Source organism: Mus caroli, unplaced genomic scaffold (assembly GCF_978045245.1).
Source record: "Mus caroli unplaced genomic scaffold, Mus_caroli_1 scaffold_4, whole genome shotgun sequence".
Classification (NCBI taxonomy): domain Eukaryota; kingdom Metazoa; phylum Chordata; class Mammalia; order Rodentia; family Muridae; genus Mus; species Mus caroli.
The window spans coordinates 55,611,175-55,633,540 of NW_028227259.1; the positions used below are offsets into that span (position 1 = coordinate 55,611,175).

Genomic DNA, 22,366 nt, shown 5'->3' on the forward strand with positions numbered 1-22,366 from the left:
TTATCCCAGGGCAGCGCGACTCCAAACATTAGTTATGGGTACTTGGAGTTTGAGGCAAAACTAGCTCTGTTTTAGCAGTTCTTGTGTGAGCCTGTGCCATTACCCCGTCCGTGCCTTACTTAATCTTGGCTCTTGGGCCTCTGAGGCAAGGCTTTGAAGCTCTGATCTGAGGCTAAATCCACTGTTTCCATCTTGTTCAGTACTAGCCTGGGGGGCGGGGAGGGGGGTTTCCTGGGGCTGATCTCCGGGCCACCTTACAGTGGGCAGAGATGGGGATGGGGGGGGGGACTGACCCAGGGCACCCACACTGTAGAAAAAGCACCCCTTCTCCAGGCCCGCCACTCCCTAGCAGTCAGTCTTAAGATCCATGCTGACCTTGTTCTAACTGCCCAAGCCAGACAGGTCTCCAGGCAGAGGCACCTGGAACAATCCTGGCTTTGTTGCGAAGAAGAAGAATCTTGTCCCTGAACTTACAATCTGTTGCTCAGTGTCTAACCTCTCCAGCCCTGGAGACGGAAAGGCACAGAGACTCTCTGGGAGAACGAGGCAGAGGGCAGGGACCCACAGCTGGTGGTCGGCATTCGCAGCAACTCCCGCGTGTGGGGGAGGCAGGCAGGGATTCGGGGCGCGCGGGGCGCCACCGGGGCGCAGGCCGTTCGGCCGTTCCTACAGCGGGCCTGGTCTGAGGTTTCTCCCCGCGATGGGCTCACTAAGCCGGCAGGTAGGCAGTGCCGCGGCGGCGGCGGCAGGCGGTCCTGGAATGTGCGAGGGGCGTGATGACAGCGACTGCCGCCGGCCTCTTTGCGCAACACCTTCGCTGTATATATACCGGGCGCTCAGCTGCGCTCCACCTGGGTGCCTCCTGCTGTCCCTTACCTGCGAAGGGAGCGCTGGTGAGTACACCGGCCGGCCGCTACCGCCGGCTGCTTCTGATCTCAAGGACCTACACTGAGTTTTTAAGTGACTTCATTCTTGTAGACACCCCTAAGGGACTTGACTGGCTCTGGGCTGCAGAGGAGGATATGAGAGCACATCATCTTAAACTTTCAGATTTTTTTTTTAAAGATGGTTGTGATTGCTGTCAGGACAACTCTTAGAACTAGTGTAGGTGGACATGCCTCACCTGCTAGCTGTGTCTGTGGCTTGGGGTGGGAGGATCTGCCGGGCTGGCCTCACGCTTTGTCTGGGTTACTACCCGTGTGACTCCCATTAGGTCTCTGATGTGTAGTGGCCCTCCTCATGACACCTGGGTCTTTCCTGCAAGTTCTAGGTTTGCTCTGGCTGCTGGAGGATGCAGACCCTTCTGGGGGGACTTGGCCAAAAGTTTTTGCCCTTCAGATGTCTTAAGCAGGATTTGATTTCTGGTTCTTAAGGCAGAGGGATATGCACAGGGTCGAGGGAGACAGTATGCTCAAGCTGGAGGAGGAGTGCCCGTTTTGGAGTTAAAAGTTCCACAGGGACAGGTGCCTGCCATAGGTACTGTGGGCATTTTCTTAAAACCCATGGATCATCGGTCCTGTACTTGGTGGGGGGTGGTCCTTTCAGGAGAGTTTTGTGCTAGCAGGGTGGCTCTGTCATCTCTGTCCCCTTTCCTGTCTTGTAGACTGAAACTTGTTCTCGGTTAGGCATTTCTGGAAAACCTGAGCCTCCCCACAGTAAGCATTGTTTGGGACTGGGAGACCGTCTTATCCTATGCCAGCTGATAATGACCTTTTCTGTTTTACAAGCTTTTGTAAGCCTGGGCAAGAAGGGCAGGCTTTGTAATAGTTTTGGATGCTACACAAGTTACCTTCCTCCCCTACCCCTCTAGGGTACCACGACTGTAGCTGCCAAGGCACAAAATAGCCTGAGTTTATGAAAAAGAAAATAACAAAACAAAACACCCCAAAACAGTATTTGAGGGATCTGGTTTGGAGCATACTAGATTTCAATAAAGATTGTCACATACGTAGGTTTACAAATTTAGCTTTTAACTCCCCCAAACAAGGCAGAATAGTTACAGGTCAACTACCTGACAGCCTAAGGATTGAACTCAGAATCTTATGCTTTGTGGTGGCTGTTCTGAGCTACATAGCTAGCCTTTGGGTTTTTGAGATGGAGTGTTGAGTAGGTCCTATTAGTCCTTTTTTTAAAAAAATATATTTATTATATGTAAGTACACCGTAGCTGTTTTCAGACACGCCAGAAGAGGGTGTCCGATTTCATTACAGATGGTTATGAACCACCATGTGGTTGCTGGGATTTGAACTGGTGACCTTCAGAAGGGTAGTCAGTGCTCTTAACTGCTGAGCCATCTCTCCAGACCTCCAATTAGTCTTGAATTAGTTAGGTCTCCGCCTCCTCAAGTGTGTCCTGGGATTATAGACTTGACCTATCACACCTGACTGAAATTTACTTTACAAATTTAAAAAGGTAATGTAGCAGCCTGTATGAGCACAAGTTTGTAGTGTTAGGCTAAATATCTTAAATAGTATCTTTCACCTCAAATCTAAAACTAAAAGCCATTCTCTAATTGCAAGACCTAGAGCAGTCTGCCCTCTCCCCCTTGATTTTGAACAAGTACATGTTGTAGCCCAGACCATCCTTGAGACCTGTGACAATCCTGCCTGAGCTTCTGCAGCCTTGGGATTTCAGGCATGCACCACTAGTGCCACACCCCTCTGCTCACACCCCTCCCTCCTCTTCAGGGGATTATTCTGAGGCTCACAGGAAGCCAAGGGACAGCAGCCACTCCATCTTCAGTGGCTCTGGGTTATTCTGCCGAAGCAGAAGAACTCCTCAGGCCTTAACATTAGCTGTGTGGAGTTCTTCTGTCTCTGGAGCTGCTTTCATTCTGACTTTGAACATTTTTCTGTATCTCAGGTTTCCTCTCCCTGGTAGTCCTACAGTTAGAACTAAATGGTAAGCATAAAGCAGATCTCTCCCTCTGTGTTAAAAGTTGGTCTCAAGCCACCATTAGCTGAGTTTGGTGCTAAACTCCTGCAACTTTGAGCCTGAGATGGAAGGATTGCCCTGACTTCTATGGATTATATGGTGTATCTGACCATCCACCAATAAAAACAATGAGACAACCCTGAAAATGCTGGACAGTGAAGTGAGTTAATCTGTGTACAGGACTTATGCCAGAGCCTGTACACAAAGCCTGTAAGTCTCAATTGACGTTGGGCTGCCTGTCAGTGGCAACTGCTCTCCTTTACTTCAGTGGTCATTCTTGTGCTATGGCCATAGCTGGTGAGAGGACACAGGGCCACGGACATGGGCTGATTCACTTTTTCAATCCTGGATCTTAGCTGGGCAAGCTCTGAAAAAACAGCTGGTCCCAGTCAGGTCCTGGTTGGAGAAGCTCAAAGAATGCAAAGTGAAGGGCGTGGATGGCCGCCAGGTGCCTCACGTTTCCCAGTTTGAGTCCTAGAAGAGCCCAGAGGTTCCCCTTCTGAGCCTGCCAGGAGGACTGACTTCCTCTTGGCATTGTGTGTGCCTGTGTGAAATGGAGCCAAGAGTGAGTCTCACAGCTCTGTAGAAGTGGGCCTAGGGTAGCCACAGGACCTGGGGCCCTTGTGATGGTTCTTGGTCTAGTTGGGCAATTGATACCCTGTTAGATTCAATGTTTCTCCCTCAAAGCCTGCTGCTCTGGCAGGTAGCAAGAGTGATAGAAAGAATATGGTGTTGGGCAGGAAAGCAGAGAGAACAGTGGTATCTGGACATGGGGGAAACCTTTGGAGGGGGCCAACAGTTAATTTCCTGCTTCCCTTTAGGAAGCAGGTTTAGTGTCTGCCATGTCTCGGTCAGTGACCTCAGATTCACATGGAATCCCTCTGTCTGCCCTGTTTAGTATTTTGTCCTCTCCTCAGCAGTCATACCTGGAGGATTGCTGGGTCTGAAGTCTTTGTTGGGGAAAGCAGCCAGCCATTACAGAATTTTTGGTCACTATATTTGGGGACATGGTCAGGGACAGAGGAGTGATCCCCGCACTTGTGTTCCTGAGTCTTTGATTAGATAGGACCTGAAGGCTTCCTATGACCCCTGGCTGTGAGGCTTATGGTGTATAAGGCTTTGGAAATGTGTATCCCTTGGTTCTCTCCCTCGTCCCTCTTCTCTCTCTCTCTCTCCCCCTTCTCCTCTTCTCTCTCTTCTCTCTTCTCTTTTCTCTCTTCTCTCTCCCTCTCCCTCCCCCCCCTCTCCCTCTCCCTCCCTCCCCCCCCTCTCTCCCTCCTTCCCTCCACCACCTTTCTCTGACATACAGGGCGATGTGACCTTTGGGCAAGTTTTTTTCAACTTCTTTGCTTTCCTTATTGTACTCTGGAAAGAAAAATTCCTTCTTTGTCATGTCACCCCCAAGGCATATGTGTGACTATAGACATGTTTCCTTGGTTCTCTTTGCCTCTGTTTCATTCTGCCTTTGTTGAAGGATCATGCCACAAGGCATCACTAATGTCCTTTGGAGTCCTCCTTGTGCCCAAGGTTGGCAGCGGGTTCGTGTGCATCATGTAGTACTTAGACTAGTTCACCGTGACGCAACTCATTCCCCCAGTTGGGCGACTGTGTCAGGTACTGCTCAGACTTCTCCTACACACAGTATCAATTAATCTTCATAACAGCTCTGGGAGGAATATGACATTGTTCCAGTTTTGAGATGATGACATTGAAGCCTAGATGTTTAGTGATCTCCACCTCCATCAACGGTTCTGTGTCTTACAATCGTGTGCAAAGACACTATAGTCGCCACACAAGTGTTACTTGCAGGGACTTGGAGGATCCATGGAATGATGACCTAATAATCCAGGGGCCAATTGTAGGGTATTTGTCTGCTCCAGGCCCAGTCTTTGCTCCAGAGTCCTAGATGCAGGCTCTGGTTCATCCTGCACAGAGAGCACAGGAGGCTGAGAGCATGGGAACCAGTGTGCCAGAGCAGTAGAGTGGCATGGCTGGATGGTTGCCAGTTGCCATACATTTCCTACCTTTCAGGTCACACTCAGCTGTGGGGGTGGAGAGTCAGGAAGGGACTGGCCAAAGAGCTTCCAGATGCTTGCCCAAGATGGTTGTGCCAAGTGTGTGGATCTACAGATCCTGTTCTGATCTACCAGAATCTGGTCTAAGTGGTGATGGAGGGCAGACAAAAAGAGCCCCAGCAATTGAGTACCAGATTGCTTCATAGGGGAAGCATGGTGCCAAGTAATTGGGGCTCAGAATAAGGAAGTTTCCCAAGAAGGAGCACAGGTAATCAGTAGAGCTCCATCTCGCTTTTGGCATAAACCAATAATAAACAGCACTGGAAGTGGATGAAGACACTGCAGACCTGCCACAAAGACAGACTGGGGATGTTTCTTTCTTGTTGGGATTGGGCCAGCCATGGAAATCTGGTCACAGAACACATCCTGTAGCTAACAGGGAAACAAGCAACCTAGTCACACTTGACTGCTGTGTTACGTTCCTTGGTGGGGCCCGCTGTGGCAAGAGGCCACAGTTTCTAGGGAATAATTGTCCTAGCCAACAAGTCCCAGCCGATCCAACTTGCATACGGTGATGAGGGACAGCCTCCTGTCAGGGAGACTCTGGCTGAAATTGCTACTTAGTATTGGCTTATCCATTTGCTTGCTAGGTTCATTCCCCTGGGCCCTAGAATAGAGAGAAATAGGCAGGTTACTATGATCCGAGAGCTTACTTTTTTATTTGTGGAAGTGAGGTAAAAGTTCAGAAGCAGGGCAGTCCCCGAGTTTCAGATTACTAGAAGTAGGAAATGGCTCTAGAAATTTCTCAGCATGCCTCCAAGAATAGAGAGCCCCTTATGAAAGATCCCTTCATTCCTCAGGTAACCCCAAATAGCTTATGGAAATCCTAAAGTTTGTGTGTGTGTGTGTGTGTGTGTGTATCTATCCTGCTTTTAAAATGTTTCACTATCCTGATCTGGCTTACAGCTTGTCGTTCTCCTACATGAGTCTTTCAAATTCTGGGACTGCAGGAGTTCATTACTTTTCCCAGCTTAAAAGGAACTTTTTTTTTTTGGGGGGGGGGGGGGGAGTCTGACTAGCCTGGGACTCTGTAGACTAGCCTGACCTTGAACTCAGATTAGCTTGCCTCTTCCACCCCAGTGCTGCCACTGAGGGGAGCTTCAATGCTTAGTCTTAGTGTTTGTTCTCCCCTGAGTTAGTCACCACACCAAGCTTGAAGTCTTAATTCTACATCCTAGTGAAAATCTTCCTGTGGTCATTTTAGAAAGACACTGCATGACCACAAGCGCTACAGAGTGTTGGACACCGTGCTGAGAGTCTCCACTGACACTGTTGTCATTTCACATATAGGAGAACTGAAAGGCCTTACCCAAGGGTGCAAAGGCCAAGCTGCCTCGCAAATCCAGGAAGTTGCAATCTAAAGCTCCCAACTTTCCTCTGGTATACTAGTCTACGGTCCCTTGGGATTTTTGACAATATTTGAAGATACTGTTAAATTTGGGGTGAAGGGGTCATGACATTTAGTAAGAGACAGGGGTGATGCTAAGTATCCCCCAGTACCTTGACTTGCATGTCACTGTTAAGGTCTAGGAAAACAACACTGGAAATGTAAATCATGCCAGTAAATGGCCTGCCACCCTTTCCCAATTCCACAAGTAAAATTTACACTGGCGGAAAGACAGTCATGTTGATGTGACTCCTCCAAACTGTAGGTGAAGCCCCAGTCTGGCAGGTCTGTATAAAGTTGTCTCTTTCCACGGCAAGGCTGCTTTGGCAGTCGTGTTTGCCATCCCTCTTGTGCATAAAGTCTGGATGAGAATGGATGTTGGGCACCAGTGTGGCACTGAGTAGCTCTTTGATGCTCATTAAATGGTCCTAGTTATTAAAAATTCATTAAGAGATGTCACACTGATGTGTGAAGTGCCAGATGAGTCACTCGGTTGGCACGTGCCAGGGTTGAAAAGGGCAAGGCCAGAGTAGCGAGAAGGAGGATGTGGGTTGAGTAGTGAAGCATTGTCACCATCAAGATAGAAATGAGACTCAAAGTGGAAGGACCACTCTGGAGGAGGCACACCTAGAGGAGAGGCATCAATTGAGGGCAGCAATGGGCAGTGGAATTTGGGGGTGTCAACAGCACAACTGTGTGCTAGGAAGGTTCATCCATGGGAGATGTGGAGTCACGCTAGGAGAGCTGTGACTTCCATCCAGTAGGGAGCTGCAGAGGCCCTGGATGGTGGGATGGTATCTAGACTGGGGCAGGAAATGCTTCCAGGCAGAGCCATTAGGTCTGAGAGACTTGGGAGCAGTCAGAGATGGCTTTGAAAATCTCGGTTATAAACAGGAAAGGAAGGGACCATGTGTCTGGTGAAGGCTGAAGAATTAGCTTAAGTTGGGGTGAATTTCAAGTTGAGACCACAGTAGGTGTCCAACAACACAGTACAGGTTGATAGCCCCAGGGAGAATGCAGGTCACACACTCCTTCCTCCTTGACACTCATCTAGGGCAGGCAGGAAGCTCTGGTTTGAGCTCTGAGTCACAGACTCTTTCCCCCCTCCTACAAGCCCCGTGTGCCCTGGAAGTGGCCATCGGCTCCAATTTTGCCTGTGAGCTGAGGCGAGATTATTCCCTACTTAGCCTGTGCTGCGCCTTTGGCCTGAGCCACTTCATGCCCGATACCGACTCGGAGACATCCCTGTTGTCGCTCCTTCTCTCAGGTGTTCCCTCACAGTCAGTCAGGATGAGTAGGCCAGGGAGTCCCTGATTTGTTGGAGAGTAGGGGCTAAGGTATCTTCTCACTATATTATCCTATGTTGGTCTGGAACTCACAACCTTCCCAATCAATCTCACCTCCCAACGATTAGGGTCCTAGTGAGTTCTCTGCCTGGCATGAACTCAGGGAGCCTCTGGAGCTGGAGACTCTCTCAGATCATGGCTGTAACTGGCTTTCTCACCTGTGTTAAACACCATGAGGTCATATCATGGAAAGGTAGGGGTGCGACAAACCTATACAACTGTCTTTCTTGTTGCTGCTGTTCAGAGATTCTTGATCTTAGACATGTTAGACAAGTGTTGTACCAATAGCTAACTCCACAGTTTAGGATTATCACCTTGCACTCGTGTGTGTGTGTGTGTGTGTGTGTGTGTGTGTGGCCGTGGCCACAGGGCCCTACTTTATAGCTGAGCCTGATCTGGAACCTCCTATATAGCTAGCCAGGCTGGCTTCAAAACCACAGGTCATATACCTGGGTAGAGTCAGCCCTTTGAATCTGAAGTTGGGTAAATGTGAACATCCCACTCTGAACCTTAGGGAATGATTTTGGATCGTTGTTACCCTATTGCAACCATGCTAGAATAAGACATACTGTGCTTCTTGTTCATAGTAAAGAGCATTTGCCTAGGTGTGGTTGCCACCTCTTTTGACCTGCTATGACACTTTGATCTGCTCTTCTTAGAACACACTAACCCCATTTCTTATTTTACAAATTTGTAAATGACTGATCAGGAAATATCTTTTGGTCTGTGTTGCCATCTATTCAATGAATAGGTATTGGACCACATCTCAGGCCAGACAGAAATCAGGTCCCGAGAATGACCCTTTCTTGGTAGTGCTTGGTAAGCCGGAAATAGATATCAGATGGATCCTGGTTCTGGTTCTGGGAAGCCCTCTCATGAGAACTGATAGAGCAGGTGTGTCTGAGATCTAATGTTCTTCCCCTTCTAATTCCCATAGAGAAATGAGTTGGTCAGTTGGCGAGTTTTCCATGTGTGATCACAGCATCTTCTCTAGCCCAGACTCCTCTAGAACATCATTCTATGACCCAGGGTGGCCTCGAACTCTAGGAGTTAAGTTACTATGTGCCTCAGGCTGCCGAATGCTGGGATTGCAGGGGTGGGACAGCATACCTAGCTATCTCAGCACAGTAGATTGCACTCTGGTAATGTCACTTAATTTGCATATCTTGAATTGCTGATGAGGCTGGAACTCCGGTTCTAGCTGCTTGTACTTCCTTTTCTGTGAATCTTCTGTCCCTTGGGTTGTTCTCCTTAGTGGTGTCAGGACAGGCTGCGGCTAGCCAGATGAGCTGGCTTGGAACTGAGAGGAACATTGTGGAGAAAATGGGTTACAAGGAAGTCTGCAAAGCCTGGGAACAATGCCCCTCTGATAAAGGGCCACTGTTGGTGGTAGGACGACTCAGTACTAGCTGTGATTTATTAGACCTTTATTTCACTACCAGTCTTGAAGCCTCAGATGTATGAAGAGTGGTGTCCATTTTACAGAGAGGAAACTGGTACTGTGTGCCCAGAGGCATAAAGGCACTTGGTCCAGAGACACGCCCACACAATTACACTTCCACAGAAGCCCCAGATGGTAGGGAACCACAGGTGGGCTGTCTAGGAGCGTAAACATAATGTCAAGACCACTGGGTGAGGTTTGATGCAGATTTACAGTTGAACTTGCCCCAGCGTAGCTAGACAATGGAGACCATTGATACAGACACCTGTTTGGTCTCTCCCACTCCTAAGGAGTAAGATTTGTAAGAAATGTCTTTCCTTCAGGCAACTGTGACATCAGCGGCTGTAGACTTAAGCAAGCTCTGTCCTTCTCTTGCAGATCATGGCTCCTTGGCCCGAGTTGGAAAATGCCCACCCCAACCCCAGTAAATTCATCGAGGGGTCCTCTGGACCACAGTCGAGCGTACCTGCCAAAGACAAGGAGGCCAGCAAAAGTAAGTGCCGGTCACCAACTGGGGACAAGCCCTCTTTGAGGACCCATGGAAATTCGGCTCCCATTCCTCATGGCCTTTGCTACTTGTTTTCAGCAAATGACAGCGGGACTCCTGTAGCCAAGATTGAACTGCTACCCTCCTATTCCACCCTGGTTCTCATAGAGGAGCACCCTGAGGGGACGGACCCCTGGGACCTGCCTGAACTCCAGGACACTGGGATCAAATGGTCAGGTAAGTGGATGTCCAGCATACAGCAGAGGCCAGAAAAAGGACCCAGCCTGTCCATAGCATTTCCCTTTGTGTGTCTCCTGTACCAGGGTTCTGAGGCAGAGTAACTAGGGGACCCTTCGTATCAGGGAACAGTCATGACACATTTGTGTGGATGCTGCTAATTTTAGGCTTTAGGTGCCGAGAATACAGCCAGAAGACTTGGGGTGATCAAGAGCTTATTTCCGTTTCAGGTGTGGGGTTACGATCAAGCCCAAGACAGCTAGGAAAGGCTTGGGTGGTAAAGGGAGAAGGGGATTGATTGATTGCAGGGGTTGATTGATTATCTGTGCTTTCTGAAGATGTTTGAGAAGCAGTTAACTGCTAGTGTAACTACTCACTACCTCAACAACACTGCAGTTCACTTGACGGGCCATCTATCCATCCTGGTCTGCTGCTCTGCTGGGCCCAGACCACACTGCACTCCTTCCCCTCTGACTCTCTAGAAACACACCGAAAGGTTCAGCAGTGGAAACTGCCTCACACCCAGGCCTTGATAGAAGCCAGTGGGGAGAAGGTAGAGCTGTATGCAAGCTCCCTTGCCAAGCACCTCTGTTCCCCCCTAAGAAGTCTAACGGCTGCGCCTTCCCTCTTCCCCACCACAGAGAGAGACACCAAGGGGAAGACGCTGTGCATTTTCCAGGGGATTGGGAAATTCATTCTTCTCCTGGGGTTTCTCTACTTGTTCGTGTGCTCCCTGGATGTACTGAGCAGCGCCTTCCAGCTTGTTGGAGGTAAGGACCCTAAGGCTGGAGGTGGGTTATTCATGACTCTTGGTTTCTCAATTCAGGTGGGCAGATGACAGGTTTTCTCTTACTTCACCATGGCTGAGGTGGGTGAGGGCAAACCTGACTATCTCAGACATCCCCCATCACAGAGCAGAGAACTGAAGCATCTAAGTGGCTCTTGCTTAAGCTAGGAGCTGATGTCAGCTACCAGAACCCTTTCCATTGTGCCCAACCCCCAGCAGGAAGCTGTTTCAACTCCCTTTATCTGCAGGATTCCTGCTGCCTCCAGGCTTCTGTCTAGAGTTTGAGAAAAGAATGATCCCTTAGGTCAAAGCAAGCAGGAAAGATCAAAGCCAACCCTTGCTGGGAAGAGCCCACAGTAGATACCTTCTCTGGCCTGAGCGCAGGACGCAATGGTCAGTGTTTCAAAAATCCAGAATGAAATTCCCAGGTGTGCTCAGTTAACTTTGGACTCTCTCTGGGTGACAACAGATAGATAGCACCCTGAGTGGCCCTGTCTGGAATAGTCCTCTCTAAGCCTTTCCCACATGGAAGAGATGATCAAGGCTCAGAGGTCACTAACTAACCAGACTTTAAACACAGCCTGTAATGAACACATTGGGATTCCAGAGCACTGATCAGGGTAACACAAGAGACTGTGGATTTTTATGCTTTGGTTGCCCTGGGATAGATATAAACAAATAGTCTTTTCCCCCTCCTGTTTTGAGATAGGGTCTTTATGTAACCCTGGCTGTTCTGGAATTCCCTATTTGGACCAGATTGTTCTTTAACTTTCAAATCCACCTGTCTCTGCTGCAACTAAAGACATATGCCATCTCATCCTTCCCAGTCCTTTTTAGGAGAGGGTCCACTATTTCCAATTATATATGTCTCTGCCTCCCAAATTCTGAGATTAAAGGCATGGGCTACCATGCCTAGCTGACCCAAACTTTTGACATAAAGGATGGGTGGTAGGTCACTCATTAGGGGCCACACTGTTGAATGTGGTAACTCTCCCTGACCCTTAGGGACATAAGGGTCTTGGCTTATGATTATTACCTTAGACAATGCACATCCAGACACTAGGCCTCCATTATAAAATGGATTGAGGAAAGACTGAGGGTCACACAGATAGACTCCCAAAAGACTCCTGTAGAATTCAGGCTGCAGTTGAAGGTGTTGGGGAATAGAGGATCAACTTAAAGGACTCAGGGCCTATATGAAGCCAGGTTCTTGAATAAAGATGACTGGAAAAAGGCTGGCTGACTAAGCTGGAGGGTGGAAATTAAAGATGGGGGGACTGGAGGCTCACATGGACAGACAGATTCCCTCTTAGAACAATGCAAGGAAAAAGAATAGTAAGCAAGAAACATGGCCAAGCTGAGATGAGGGCTAGGTTCCTACTCTACAGCCAGCTGGCCTGGTGTGGACACTTGGTTATCTTCCAATAACCATTGTTTGTCTTCTAGGCAAAGTGGCCGGACAGTTCTTCAGCAACAACTCCATCATGTCTAATCCTGTGGCTGGACTGGTGATAGGGGTTCTGGTGACAGTCATGGTTCAAAGCTCCAGCACATCTTCCTCCATCATCGTCAGCATGGTTGCTTCTTCATGTGAGTTGGGGACTTGCTCTGGCTCTAGGCAGTGCTACAATTATTGTCCCCATCTCATCTCCCCGCCTCCCCTGACCCCCAGCCCTGGCAGTATTTTAGCCAAAGTTAATTACAATTTTTTTTCTACACAGCAAGTTTGAGGCCAGCCTAAGATACCTAATACAATATTTTGAAATGAGTAAAATAAAAATGTGTCTTCAGCTCTGGGGCTCAGCCATTCCTTTAGTCACTGATTCCTGGGCTCCTGTGAGATGGGAGGACCAGAGAGGCTTTGGGGGGGTCTTCTGGTACATGGGGTGCATGCAGATTCATTGACTCCCCTCTCTGGATTTTAATAGCTGTGTAGTGTTATATATGACACACCACCTCCCAAAGAAACTGAGACCTGCTTTCTAGAATATTTAGCTGCAGTGTGTTCATCTCACACTTGGGGTGTTGTGGAGCATGGCTCCCCTGCCTGCAGGTTCCCTCACTGTTCTTTTTTTTTTTTTACCCTTCAGTGCTGACGGTTCGGGCTGCCATCCCCATCATCATGGGCGCTAACATTGGAACCTCCATCACCAACACGATTGTGGCGCTTATGCAGGCAGGAGACAGAAATGAGTTCAGAAGGTAGGTGATTTGGGGCAGGCTTGGTGTCCACTGACTATGTCCACAATGCCTTTAACAAGTTATGAAGGTGTGCTTGTCTGCTAGCCTGGAAGGAGCCTCCAGTCCAACCAGTGTTGGGAATCCCAGATTAATATCCACTTACTGATCTGTAAAGCTAGAATAATATCCAACAGTACCAGTAAATTATTGTAATGATTACACAGCCATGCAGGCAAGCACTGTCAGGGTGCCTGAAAAGCACCAGCTAGACAAGCACAGCTGGGTGGTAGCATTGAAGCAAGGCCAGTTGGGTGGGGCAGGCTTTGTTGTTTCACTTAGTCATAGATAATTATAACTTCATAAAACTCCCATTTTAGGCTAGCACTGCTACTAATACTATCTCTTCACCTGTGAGGCAGCACAGGCAAATATAGCCAATGACGTGTGAGGTAGAAAAATAGGGGCCATTGGAAATAGACACAGGGAAACCCTCTGTCTCGGCATTAGCGTGGCGATGAAGGAAGTTTCCCAGCTTCTTTTCTAACCAGTCAGCCACAGACTCTACCCAGAGCTTATTAAAATGCAGAAGCAATTCCCAGCTTGTCAATGACGCCATCGCAGTGTGGTCAAGCCACTGACATTATAGCAGGTTTTTGGGGAGAATGGTCATGTTTGTCGTGTCTGCCGGTGAATCAACAGGGGATGCTATCACAGTGGTCCATCTACCTGAGCCACCTCTCATTTGGTCCCTGATGACATGTCTTGATGGACATGATAACACACATTAAGACGGGCACTCTCTAATTTGATCTCCCCGTGAAGCCAGACAGCCTTCTCTATCCCCCCCCCCCCCAATCCATCCTGAAGCCAAAGGAGACAAAGTGATGTCATCCACTGGCCCCAGTCAGGATTCCAGTTAGGTTTCGATTCTGGAAAATCTTGGCTCATCTCATGATTATTTACACCGATTGCTTCCTTGTAGCCTATGAAAAAGAAGCCTAAGTAAGGCCTAATGAGTTGCCTACATGTTGGGATGTAGCTGACTTAGCTCACTCTGCTCCCCAAGTGTATAAATTTCAGTATGGTTTGCATAACCGATATTGGTTCAATGTGGCATCCTTCTTGGAGGTTTAGATTATTGTCTTAGCTGCAGTAATTACTGTATCAACTGTTTATTGAGCTCCTAGACATTTTACCGAGCACCAGGAAATCTGAATCATTTTCTACTTCACCAGCAGTGTATGAAAGTGTCTTTGGTTGCCTTCAGGAAGAATGAGACTAGCTAATACCATAGACCAAATATTAGAACTTGAATGGTTCATTTCTAAATTATTTCCCCATCTGCTTATTAAGTGCTTCTCTGTAGCCATATACCAATTATACCTTGTGGTAGGTATTTTCAGACTTTCTTCATTTGAAAGATATTTTTTTTTGTCTCAGAATTTTGAGAATTGAAGGTTAAGATTTCAGGGGCTGGAGAAATGGCTCAATTGTCTTTCAGAGGACCTGGTTTTAGTCCCACCACCCATGTGCCCATATGGTGGCCCGCATGCTTGTAGTTCCAATTTCTAGGTTTCTGATGAGACCCTTACTGGTGCAATGCACATATACTACACATACACAATTAATCCCAACATTTGGGAGGCAGAGGCAGGTGGATCTCTTTGAGTTCAAGTCCAGGACAGCCAGAGCTTTACATAGAGAAACTCTGTCTTGAAACCCCCTTTCCATACCCAAAAAGGAATCCAGTTGGTCAGAAGGTTCTGATGGTCTGGCCCACTACTCTCTCTCTCTACCTTTTAAAGGACAGGTTGCCTTCCAAGCAATTTAAGTGGTCTAGGCATGGTTGAAGAGGTTGCTCAGTGGTTAAGTCTTTGGTGGTCTTGCAGATGGCCTATGTGACCCATAAAGTGACCCTCAACTATATAACTCCAGTTCTGGGTGTATGGTACACATACAAACATGTAGGGAAACCATTCATAATTCTGAATCTTTATTGATTTTTAATAATTTTTATTTTATTATTGTGTTTGCCTCTAATGCATGTATCTGCATACTTGGAGAAACTGGAGTTGTGGGTTTGGGGACTGAAACCCAGGTTCTCTAGAAGAACAGCCAGTGCTCTTAACAGTTCTCTCCAGCCTTAAAAATCTGTACAAGAAGGGTTTGGGGGGAGTCTTGATGCAATTCTGCTAAAGTGTGGTTCTTAGGATACTATACTGGTCAGAAAAGTCTTCCTAGACCAACCACCTGTGTGTATTTAGGTGGACGGTTTGCACCTCCCTCAATATAATATGGCTATGGTGGCTTTCTTCCCATAGGGCATTTGCAGGAGCCACTGTTCATGACTTCTTCAACTGGCTCTCTGTGTTGGTGCTCTTGCCTCTGGAGGCTGCCACCCATTACCTGGAGATCCTGACCAACCTTGTGTTGGAAACCTTCAAGTTCCAGAATGGAGAAGATGCCCCAGACATTCTGAAAGTCATCACAGACCCCTTCACAAAGCTCATCATCCAGGTAATGGCTATGTTAGTACAGCTCACATCTCAATGAGCCTAACGAGACCGGGAGCAGGACAGAAGCCATAGGAGGCAGAAGTTAAGGATATTTGTGTCACTTGTATTCCTTTGACATAGCCTGGTTTACCCTATTAGGAGTGGGGGCTAATTGGGTGAGGTTAGGGGTACTTCTGAGAGATAATCAGTGAGCATTTGTGCCCACATATTTTCCATTGTCATAACAGTTTATTGATGGTTACTCCCCTGTCCCAGCTGAGGTCAGTCATGCCTGCTGATCCTTGGTGTCTGTCCTAGATGTGGATAGAAAGGGCCAGCCAGGACTTGAACTTAAACAGTAGGTCTCTACAACCTGCTGGCTATCAGTGCCCTTACAGTTTTGCTCTGAGTGTCTGCCAGTTTCTAGGGCAGTGATTCTTAACCTTCCTAATGCTGTGACCCTTTATTACACTTCCTCATGTTGTGATGACCCCCAATCATAAGATTATTGTTGCTATTTCATAACAGTAATTTTGCTACTATTATGAATCTGAATGTAAAATATGTTTCCGATGTCTTGTGAAAGGTGTTGAGAACCGTAGGTTGAAAGCCACCAGCTTTAGAGGAGGATAATGCTGTTCTCCTTGGGAGTTTGGGGGTAGGGGAGGGTATAGATCTTTTCATATAGGGTGTGTCCAGTGGCTCACATTCACAGCCCCCAAAACATCCAAAGTCCCCTGACAGCAACCACTCTGAGGATCTGCTGACCCGTGCTCCTCTATTTTTCCCCTCAGCTGGATAAAAAGGTCATCCAACAAATCGCAATGGGTGACTCAGCGGCCCAGAACAAGAGCCTGATCAAGATCTGGTGTAAAAGTATAACCAATGTGGTAAGTGTCAATAAAGTGATGGATGAATAAGTATGTCAATCAAAGGGTTCAAAGGCAGCAAATCAGAAGTCAGGAAGGGAGAAAAATTAGGCAACTGGCAGTCCTATCTGCCCTCTGCCTTTCAAGGAGATAGACGCCTTTGCATCACTGTTAGATGCCCCCTCCTTGACGTGGTATAATGCTTGAATATCTCATGGAAGGATGACTCTTGCCTTTTGTTTTGGAGACCATGATCTCTGTCCTACAACACAAATGTAGGCAGCAGGGGCATCTCATTTTCCAGGCTGTTTCTGATGAGGCAGACATGGCTTGCACTAGGAACTTGCCCAACCTGCTGTGCAGTTTGGGTGCAACTCACTCTTAATTCTGGGGTGTAGTATGTGTGTGCATGCAAGCATGTGATGCTAAAAGCTGGTGATAAAATAAAATGAAACAGATTTTATTTGTCCCCATGGTTCCAAGAGATTTTTCAAAAAATCTTTGAAAGGAAGGAAAACACCCTATGATGGAGCCACTATACAGATCCAAGGATAATGTCCCATTTGGTCCCCACTTTTGTTATTTCCCCCACCATGGACGCACCTTATGTTTGTCATTGTCATTTAGACTGAGATGAATGTCACCGTCCCCTCTCCTGATAACTGCACCTCTCCTTCATATTGCTGGACTGATGGCATACAGACCTGGACCATCCAGAACGTTACCCAAAAGGAGAACATTGCTAAATGTGAGTGGGAATTAACTGGCTGGCCAGCTGGGTGGGTAGTCTAGGAGTCTGACCAGTGTGCAACCCAGTGATTACAGGAACAAAGGGAAGACTATGCCAGGCCTTCTGGTGACTCCATGCTACCTGAAGAGCTTGTGATAAGGATTCTACAGTGCTCCCTTGGTGTGCCTTCGGATCCCTTAGTCAATAAGTCAGGGGTAATTGATGGCTGGTTTGATTTTATGGTCTGTTCACTTGTTGATCTCTTCTGATCAAGGCACTGAGCCCACCTGATACTCCCATATTTTAGGAAACCCTTCATCCTTATAAGCTTTCCAGAATCCCACTTTCTCCTCTATCATACCACCACGTTTTGGTGTGATTATCCCTGCAGAATCAGGCAAACTTGTCATCACTAATGCCCTAATTGCTATCTGTCAGTAGAACTATGGTTTTCAGGATTTGTCACAAGGGATACATAGGAAGGACTTTGGTAACAATCACCAGGGCCTGCCCAGGACAAGCTGAGTGATTTAAGGAGCACTCCACTTTCCAGTCTCAAGACAAACCAGAGTCAGGTCTGGTGGTGCCTGCTTTTAAGTCATAGGAGGTAGAGATAGGACAGATCAAGCTAGTTATCCTGTTGGAGATCTGGGCTATAAGCAGATCTTTTCTCAAAAAAATAGATGCTGGAGATGCATCAACGCAAAAGATGCTCAGTAGTAAACTCACATGCTCATGCAAAGTACTGCAGTTCCTACATCAGGTGACTTACACCTAATGTACTTCTAGGGAATTCTGACTTCTGGTATACCCAGGTACCTGGCATAGGCACAGGTGCACACGCGTGCGCGCACGCACGCACGCACACACACACACACACACACACACACAGGTGCACACACAAATGTGCACACATACACAATCTTTTAAAAGTTTTCTTTTTAAAGTTAGCAAACAACAGTGTGTCAAGGCAAACTGCAAAGGATACCATTAGCCTGAGTCTCCATGTCTAGTTGCCAGGCAAGATTGTATCCACGAGAAAGGAGTCATAGGTAGCAATCTGGACAGGGTGGACCCTGACTTCCTGACAAGCCTGTTTGTGTGTCTCTTCAGGTCAGCACATCTTCGTGAACTTCAGTCTCCCAGACCTTGCTGTGGGCATCATCTTGCTTACTGTCTCCCTGGTGATCCTCTGTGGCTGTCTGATCATGATAGTCAAGCTGTTGGGTTCTGTGCTCAGGGGGCAAGTCGCTACTGTCATCAAGAAGACCTTGAATACTGGTAGGCCCAATACTTGAACCCTGTTCTGGGCTTTGGGGATGGTTTTGTGTGTGGCCCTGAACATAGGCATCTCAGGGTTGTCAGAAGAGGGATCCCTGTGCTTGGATGTTTGTCAGAAACACGGGCCCAATTCCATGCAGACAGTATAGGGGTGAGTTCATAGCTCATCCCCTAGTGTGCTGTGATGCCAGATCAGGATAAGGAGGAGGGGGTATATTTCTAGATCCATGGTCTTGCTCTCAACCATATCCTTGGTTTATGTGAACTTGGCCGGATGATGCAGATTAGAAAAGTTACCTGGTAATTTCAGGTCATATGTGGGGTTATAACCCTTCACTCATCCTAGCTTGTTCCTCAGTCCTAACTAAATGCCATCGGTCCCTGGGACTCATGACATGCCTTCTTTCTTTGTCTTCCAGATTTCCCCTTTCCCTTTGCCTGGCTGACTGGCTACCTGGCCATCCTTGTGGGGGCAGGCATGACCTTCATCGTGCAAAGCAGCTCTGTGTTCACGTCTGCCATGACTCCACTCATTGGTGAGTGAGGTTTTGTCCCTGGCTTCTCAGTCAGATCACCATTACCTCTTCCCATGGTTACTTGGGCTCATGCTGTGTGTTCTATGTTTTCCCAACAGGTATTGGGGTGATCAGCATTGAGAGGGCATATCCACTCACATTGGGCTCCAACATTGGCACCACCACCACCGCCATTCTGGCTGCTTTAGCCAGCCCAGGCAACACCTTGAGGAGTTCTCTCCAGGTCAGCAACTGCTACCGGGCTCTGGGTGGGATAAAACCTGTCTGTGCTTTGTTTTTGGTTTAAGTCAGAATTTCATGAAACCCATGCTGGCCCCAAATTCATAAGGAACGGCCTTGAGAGGTCCTGCGTCCTCTGTGCTGGGAATGGATGCACGCCATGACCATACCTAGTATATAGACTATTTTCTAGTGAGAGCCATGCACTCTCTTCTATCCATAAGGTACTGGGAGAAACCACAGGGAGCTATGTGTCAAACCTATGGGTTCCTAAAGAGGTGGGCATGTAAAACATCTATGCTGCTGAGACAATGGGCCCAGGTATGGTGAAGCAGCAGGCAAACCCGTGTCAGATGACACCTTCCGGACCTGAATGAAAGCTGAGCTCTTCAGTGGGGTTACTTCCTTCTTTCGCTGATCTCCAGACAGTAAAGTGACGGGTGTTCACAGAATATAATGCTCTGCACAAGCTCAACTATACACGAGACCTTGAGTGACTCTTATTTCTTTCCACCCTCTGTTTCAGATTGCCCTGTGCCATTTCTTCTTCAACATCTCTGGAATATTGCTGTGGTACCCAATCCCATTCACCCGTTTGCCCATCCGTCTGGCTAAAGGCCTGGGCAACATCTCTGCCAAGTATCGCTGGTTCGCAGTCTTCTATCTCATCTTCTTCTTCTTTGTGACCCCGCTGACAGTGTTTGGCCTGTCTCTGGCAGGCTGGCCAGTGCTGGTGGGCGTGGGCGTACCCATCATCCTGCTGCTGCTCCTGGTTCTGTGCCTCCGGATGCTGCAGTTCCGCTGCCCTAGCATCCTGCCCCTGAAGCTCCGGGACTGGAATTTCCTACCCTCATGGATGCACTCTCTGAAACCCTGGGACAACGTCATCTCCCTGGCCACCACCTGCTTCCAGAGGCGTTGCTGCTGCTGTTGCCGCGTGTGCTGCCGTGTCTGCTGCATGGTGTGCGGCTGCAAGTGCTGTCGCTGCAGCAAGTGCTGCAGGGACCAGGGAGAGGAAGAGGAGGAGAAGGAGCAGGATATCCCGGTCAAGGCTTCTGGGGCCTTTGACAATGCAGCTATGAACAAAGAGTGCCAAGAAGAGGGCAAGGGCCAAGTGGAAGTTCTGAGCATGAAGGCCCTGTCCAACACTACAGTGTTCTAGGCGCACCTAGGAGTCAGGGCTGAGGAGGACCTCAGGTCCCATGGGATCCACCCCTTCTGTAAGCATCTCCAGCCACCTCACTAAGATTTCTGATGAGGAAGAGTAACACCAACTCTAGCTCTCCTACCACCAGAGTAACAGTCTATAGTTGATTTGGACTTATCTTCTCTGCTTCCCAAGTGCCTCCCTCTCAGAAGACAATACAGAGAGGCCACAGATGACTTCATCCACCTCTGGCTTTCAAAGCCCATCCTCACCCAAAGGTCAAGTCTTAAGGGAGGCATTAGGGAAGGTTCTGGAAAGACCCAGTGTAAAGAGTATTTGTAAATATATGTACAAAGCAGTCATTTCTTGGTATGAAACCTCAGCCACATCTTTTTTTTTTTTTTTTTCATCCTTTTTTTTTTTTTTTATCAAAGTCCACTCCTCCTACCCAATAGCTCCTCCTATTCATCCCTGCCCCAAGTCCACACAGTGAAGTAATGGTTGGAGCCCATAGGTGTGAGCCTCTAGCTTACATTGCAGGACATGTTCTCTATGGAGGAGGCTTCATCTGGGTCTAGTCAGGTCAAGCAGTTGACCCCAGTGTCCTCATCTTCAGCTTCCTAGGATGGAGAGGCGCATGGTTGGGGTTCATATTTAGTTTCTGTACCTAGGGCTCTGGGTTAATCTAGAACAGGAGGCATTGGTGTTCTTGGTCAGAGTAATATTGCTGATGGAACCTGTAAGACCTGTGTCCCAAGCCCTCTCCATTGCTACCACTTGGGACCATCTGCTTGTGAAGGGTCTGTTTATCTTGTTTTGTGCAAGGAGACTTGCTGGGCCAGCCTTTAGTGGTCTGTTTCCATCCACCCACTCACCCTCTTGCTCTTGAAACATGTTCCCATCTTCCATAGATGAGCTTTGTCGTCCTGCCCCTTTCCATGCCTATAAAGCTCCAAGGAAATTCTCAGGAGGGAGGAGATAGGAAATGGCTAGATGCTCTTAAGAGTCAAGATGAAGCCAGTAGGGTTTGGAGTGACTGCAGGTAAAGGGTGGGATCCTATTCATACAGGATACCTGTGCCTTTTAGAGCCCACGTGTAATACCCACGATGGCTCTGCAACCATCCCCATAACTCCCCCCACCTCCCATAAGAACAAGCCTCAGCTTGACTTAGGACAGGTGTGGCTCCATAGGACCATGTCCTCTCCATCCTCTCCCATCATGCTCTTTGCCATAGGAAGAGGTGGAGATGCCAAACTGAGCCCCTCTGTAGATAAAAGTTCCCAAAGAGCCATTTATGTGGCATATTTATAGCTATGCATCTGTACAGAATACTTCATAACTTATATATAGTAAATAGTGATTTGTTTTATAGTGTCTCATTTGGAAATGAGGCAGGGTTCTTTTATGTACTGTGAAAAGAGCACCTTTGTATATTTTGTAATACTGCCTTTAAACACAACTCTCTGAGGCCACGCTATACCTCCCTGTAAATATGTAAGTTACACCCCAGGAGGTGGCTTTGCCCTCTGTTGATTATATATTTTTTTGCTTTAAAAAAAAAAATGGGATCCTTGTTCCCATGTTAATTGTATTTTTTTAAACTGGTTAAGGAAAGGGGGAGATAAAAATCACCCCACCCCCACCCCTCGCAAGTGTGCTGCTTCCAATTGCAGGGTGACACGAGGTATCTTTCCTTACTCAAACCTCACCATGCATCACCACGGGAAGCTATGTAGTTTCTGGTGACACTTTGGGACACAGAGGACTTAGTCCTACCTTCAGTTTTCTCTTTTCCAGGCCCTGGGGATAAGCTACTGAGAGCTATGTTCAGCAAAGCATAACATTTTGTAGTTCATGAATGTTACCAGGTTTGGAAGCAAAGACTCATGTGGAATCTTTGAAATCACACAGCTGATGTTTTGAAACTGTGTGCAGGCCATCTTCTGCCTTGTTTTAAAAATGTCTACATTAGAGGAGAAAGGGGGAAGGGGGCAGTGAGTGGGATGTAAATTGAATTAGTAAAAATTTAAAAATAAAAACTAATTTCAGTACTGTAAATGATGTTACTTATTTGACTTGGACACCAACAAAATGTGCACTACAGACCTCCAAGGTCAGCAGGCGGGCCCTGGAATCCCTTTGGGTTCGATGTATAACCTGGACCAAATGAGAAGGTAGGCTTTACTTCCTGACAGCTCAGAAGATGCAGGG

The 22,366-nt window shown here is 47.7% G+C and overlaps 1 protein-coding gene across 1 annotated transcript; it reads left to right on the plus strand.

The window, feature by feature from the left end:
- Positions 1-695: 695 nt before the first annotated feature.
- Positions 696-22,152, plus strand: Slc34a2 (solute carrier family 34 member 2). Its single transcript, XM_021163666.3, has 13 exons — positions 696-893; positions 9,562-9,676; positions 9,770-9,907; positions 10,549-10,677; positions 12,141-12,284; positions 12,785-12,896; positions 15,197-15,392; positions 16,165-16,260; positions 16,867-16,987; positions 18,083-18,250; positions 18,670-18,786; positions 18,885-19,009; positions 19,532-22,152. Exons 1-13 carry the CDS (start codon positions 777-779, stop codon positions 20,165-20,167), a joined length of 2,214 nt encoding a protein of 737 aa, XP_021019325.1. The 5' UTR covers positions 696-776; the 3' UTR covers positions 20,168-22,152.
- The last annotated feature ends 214 nt before the right edge of the window (positions 22,153-22,366 follow it).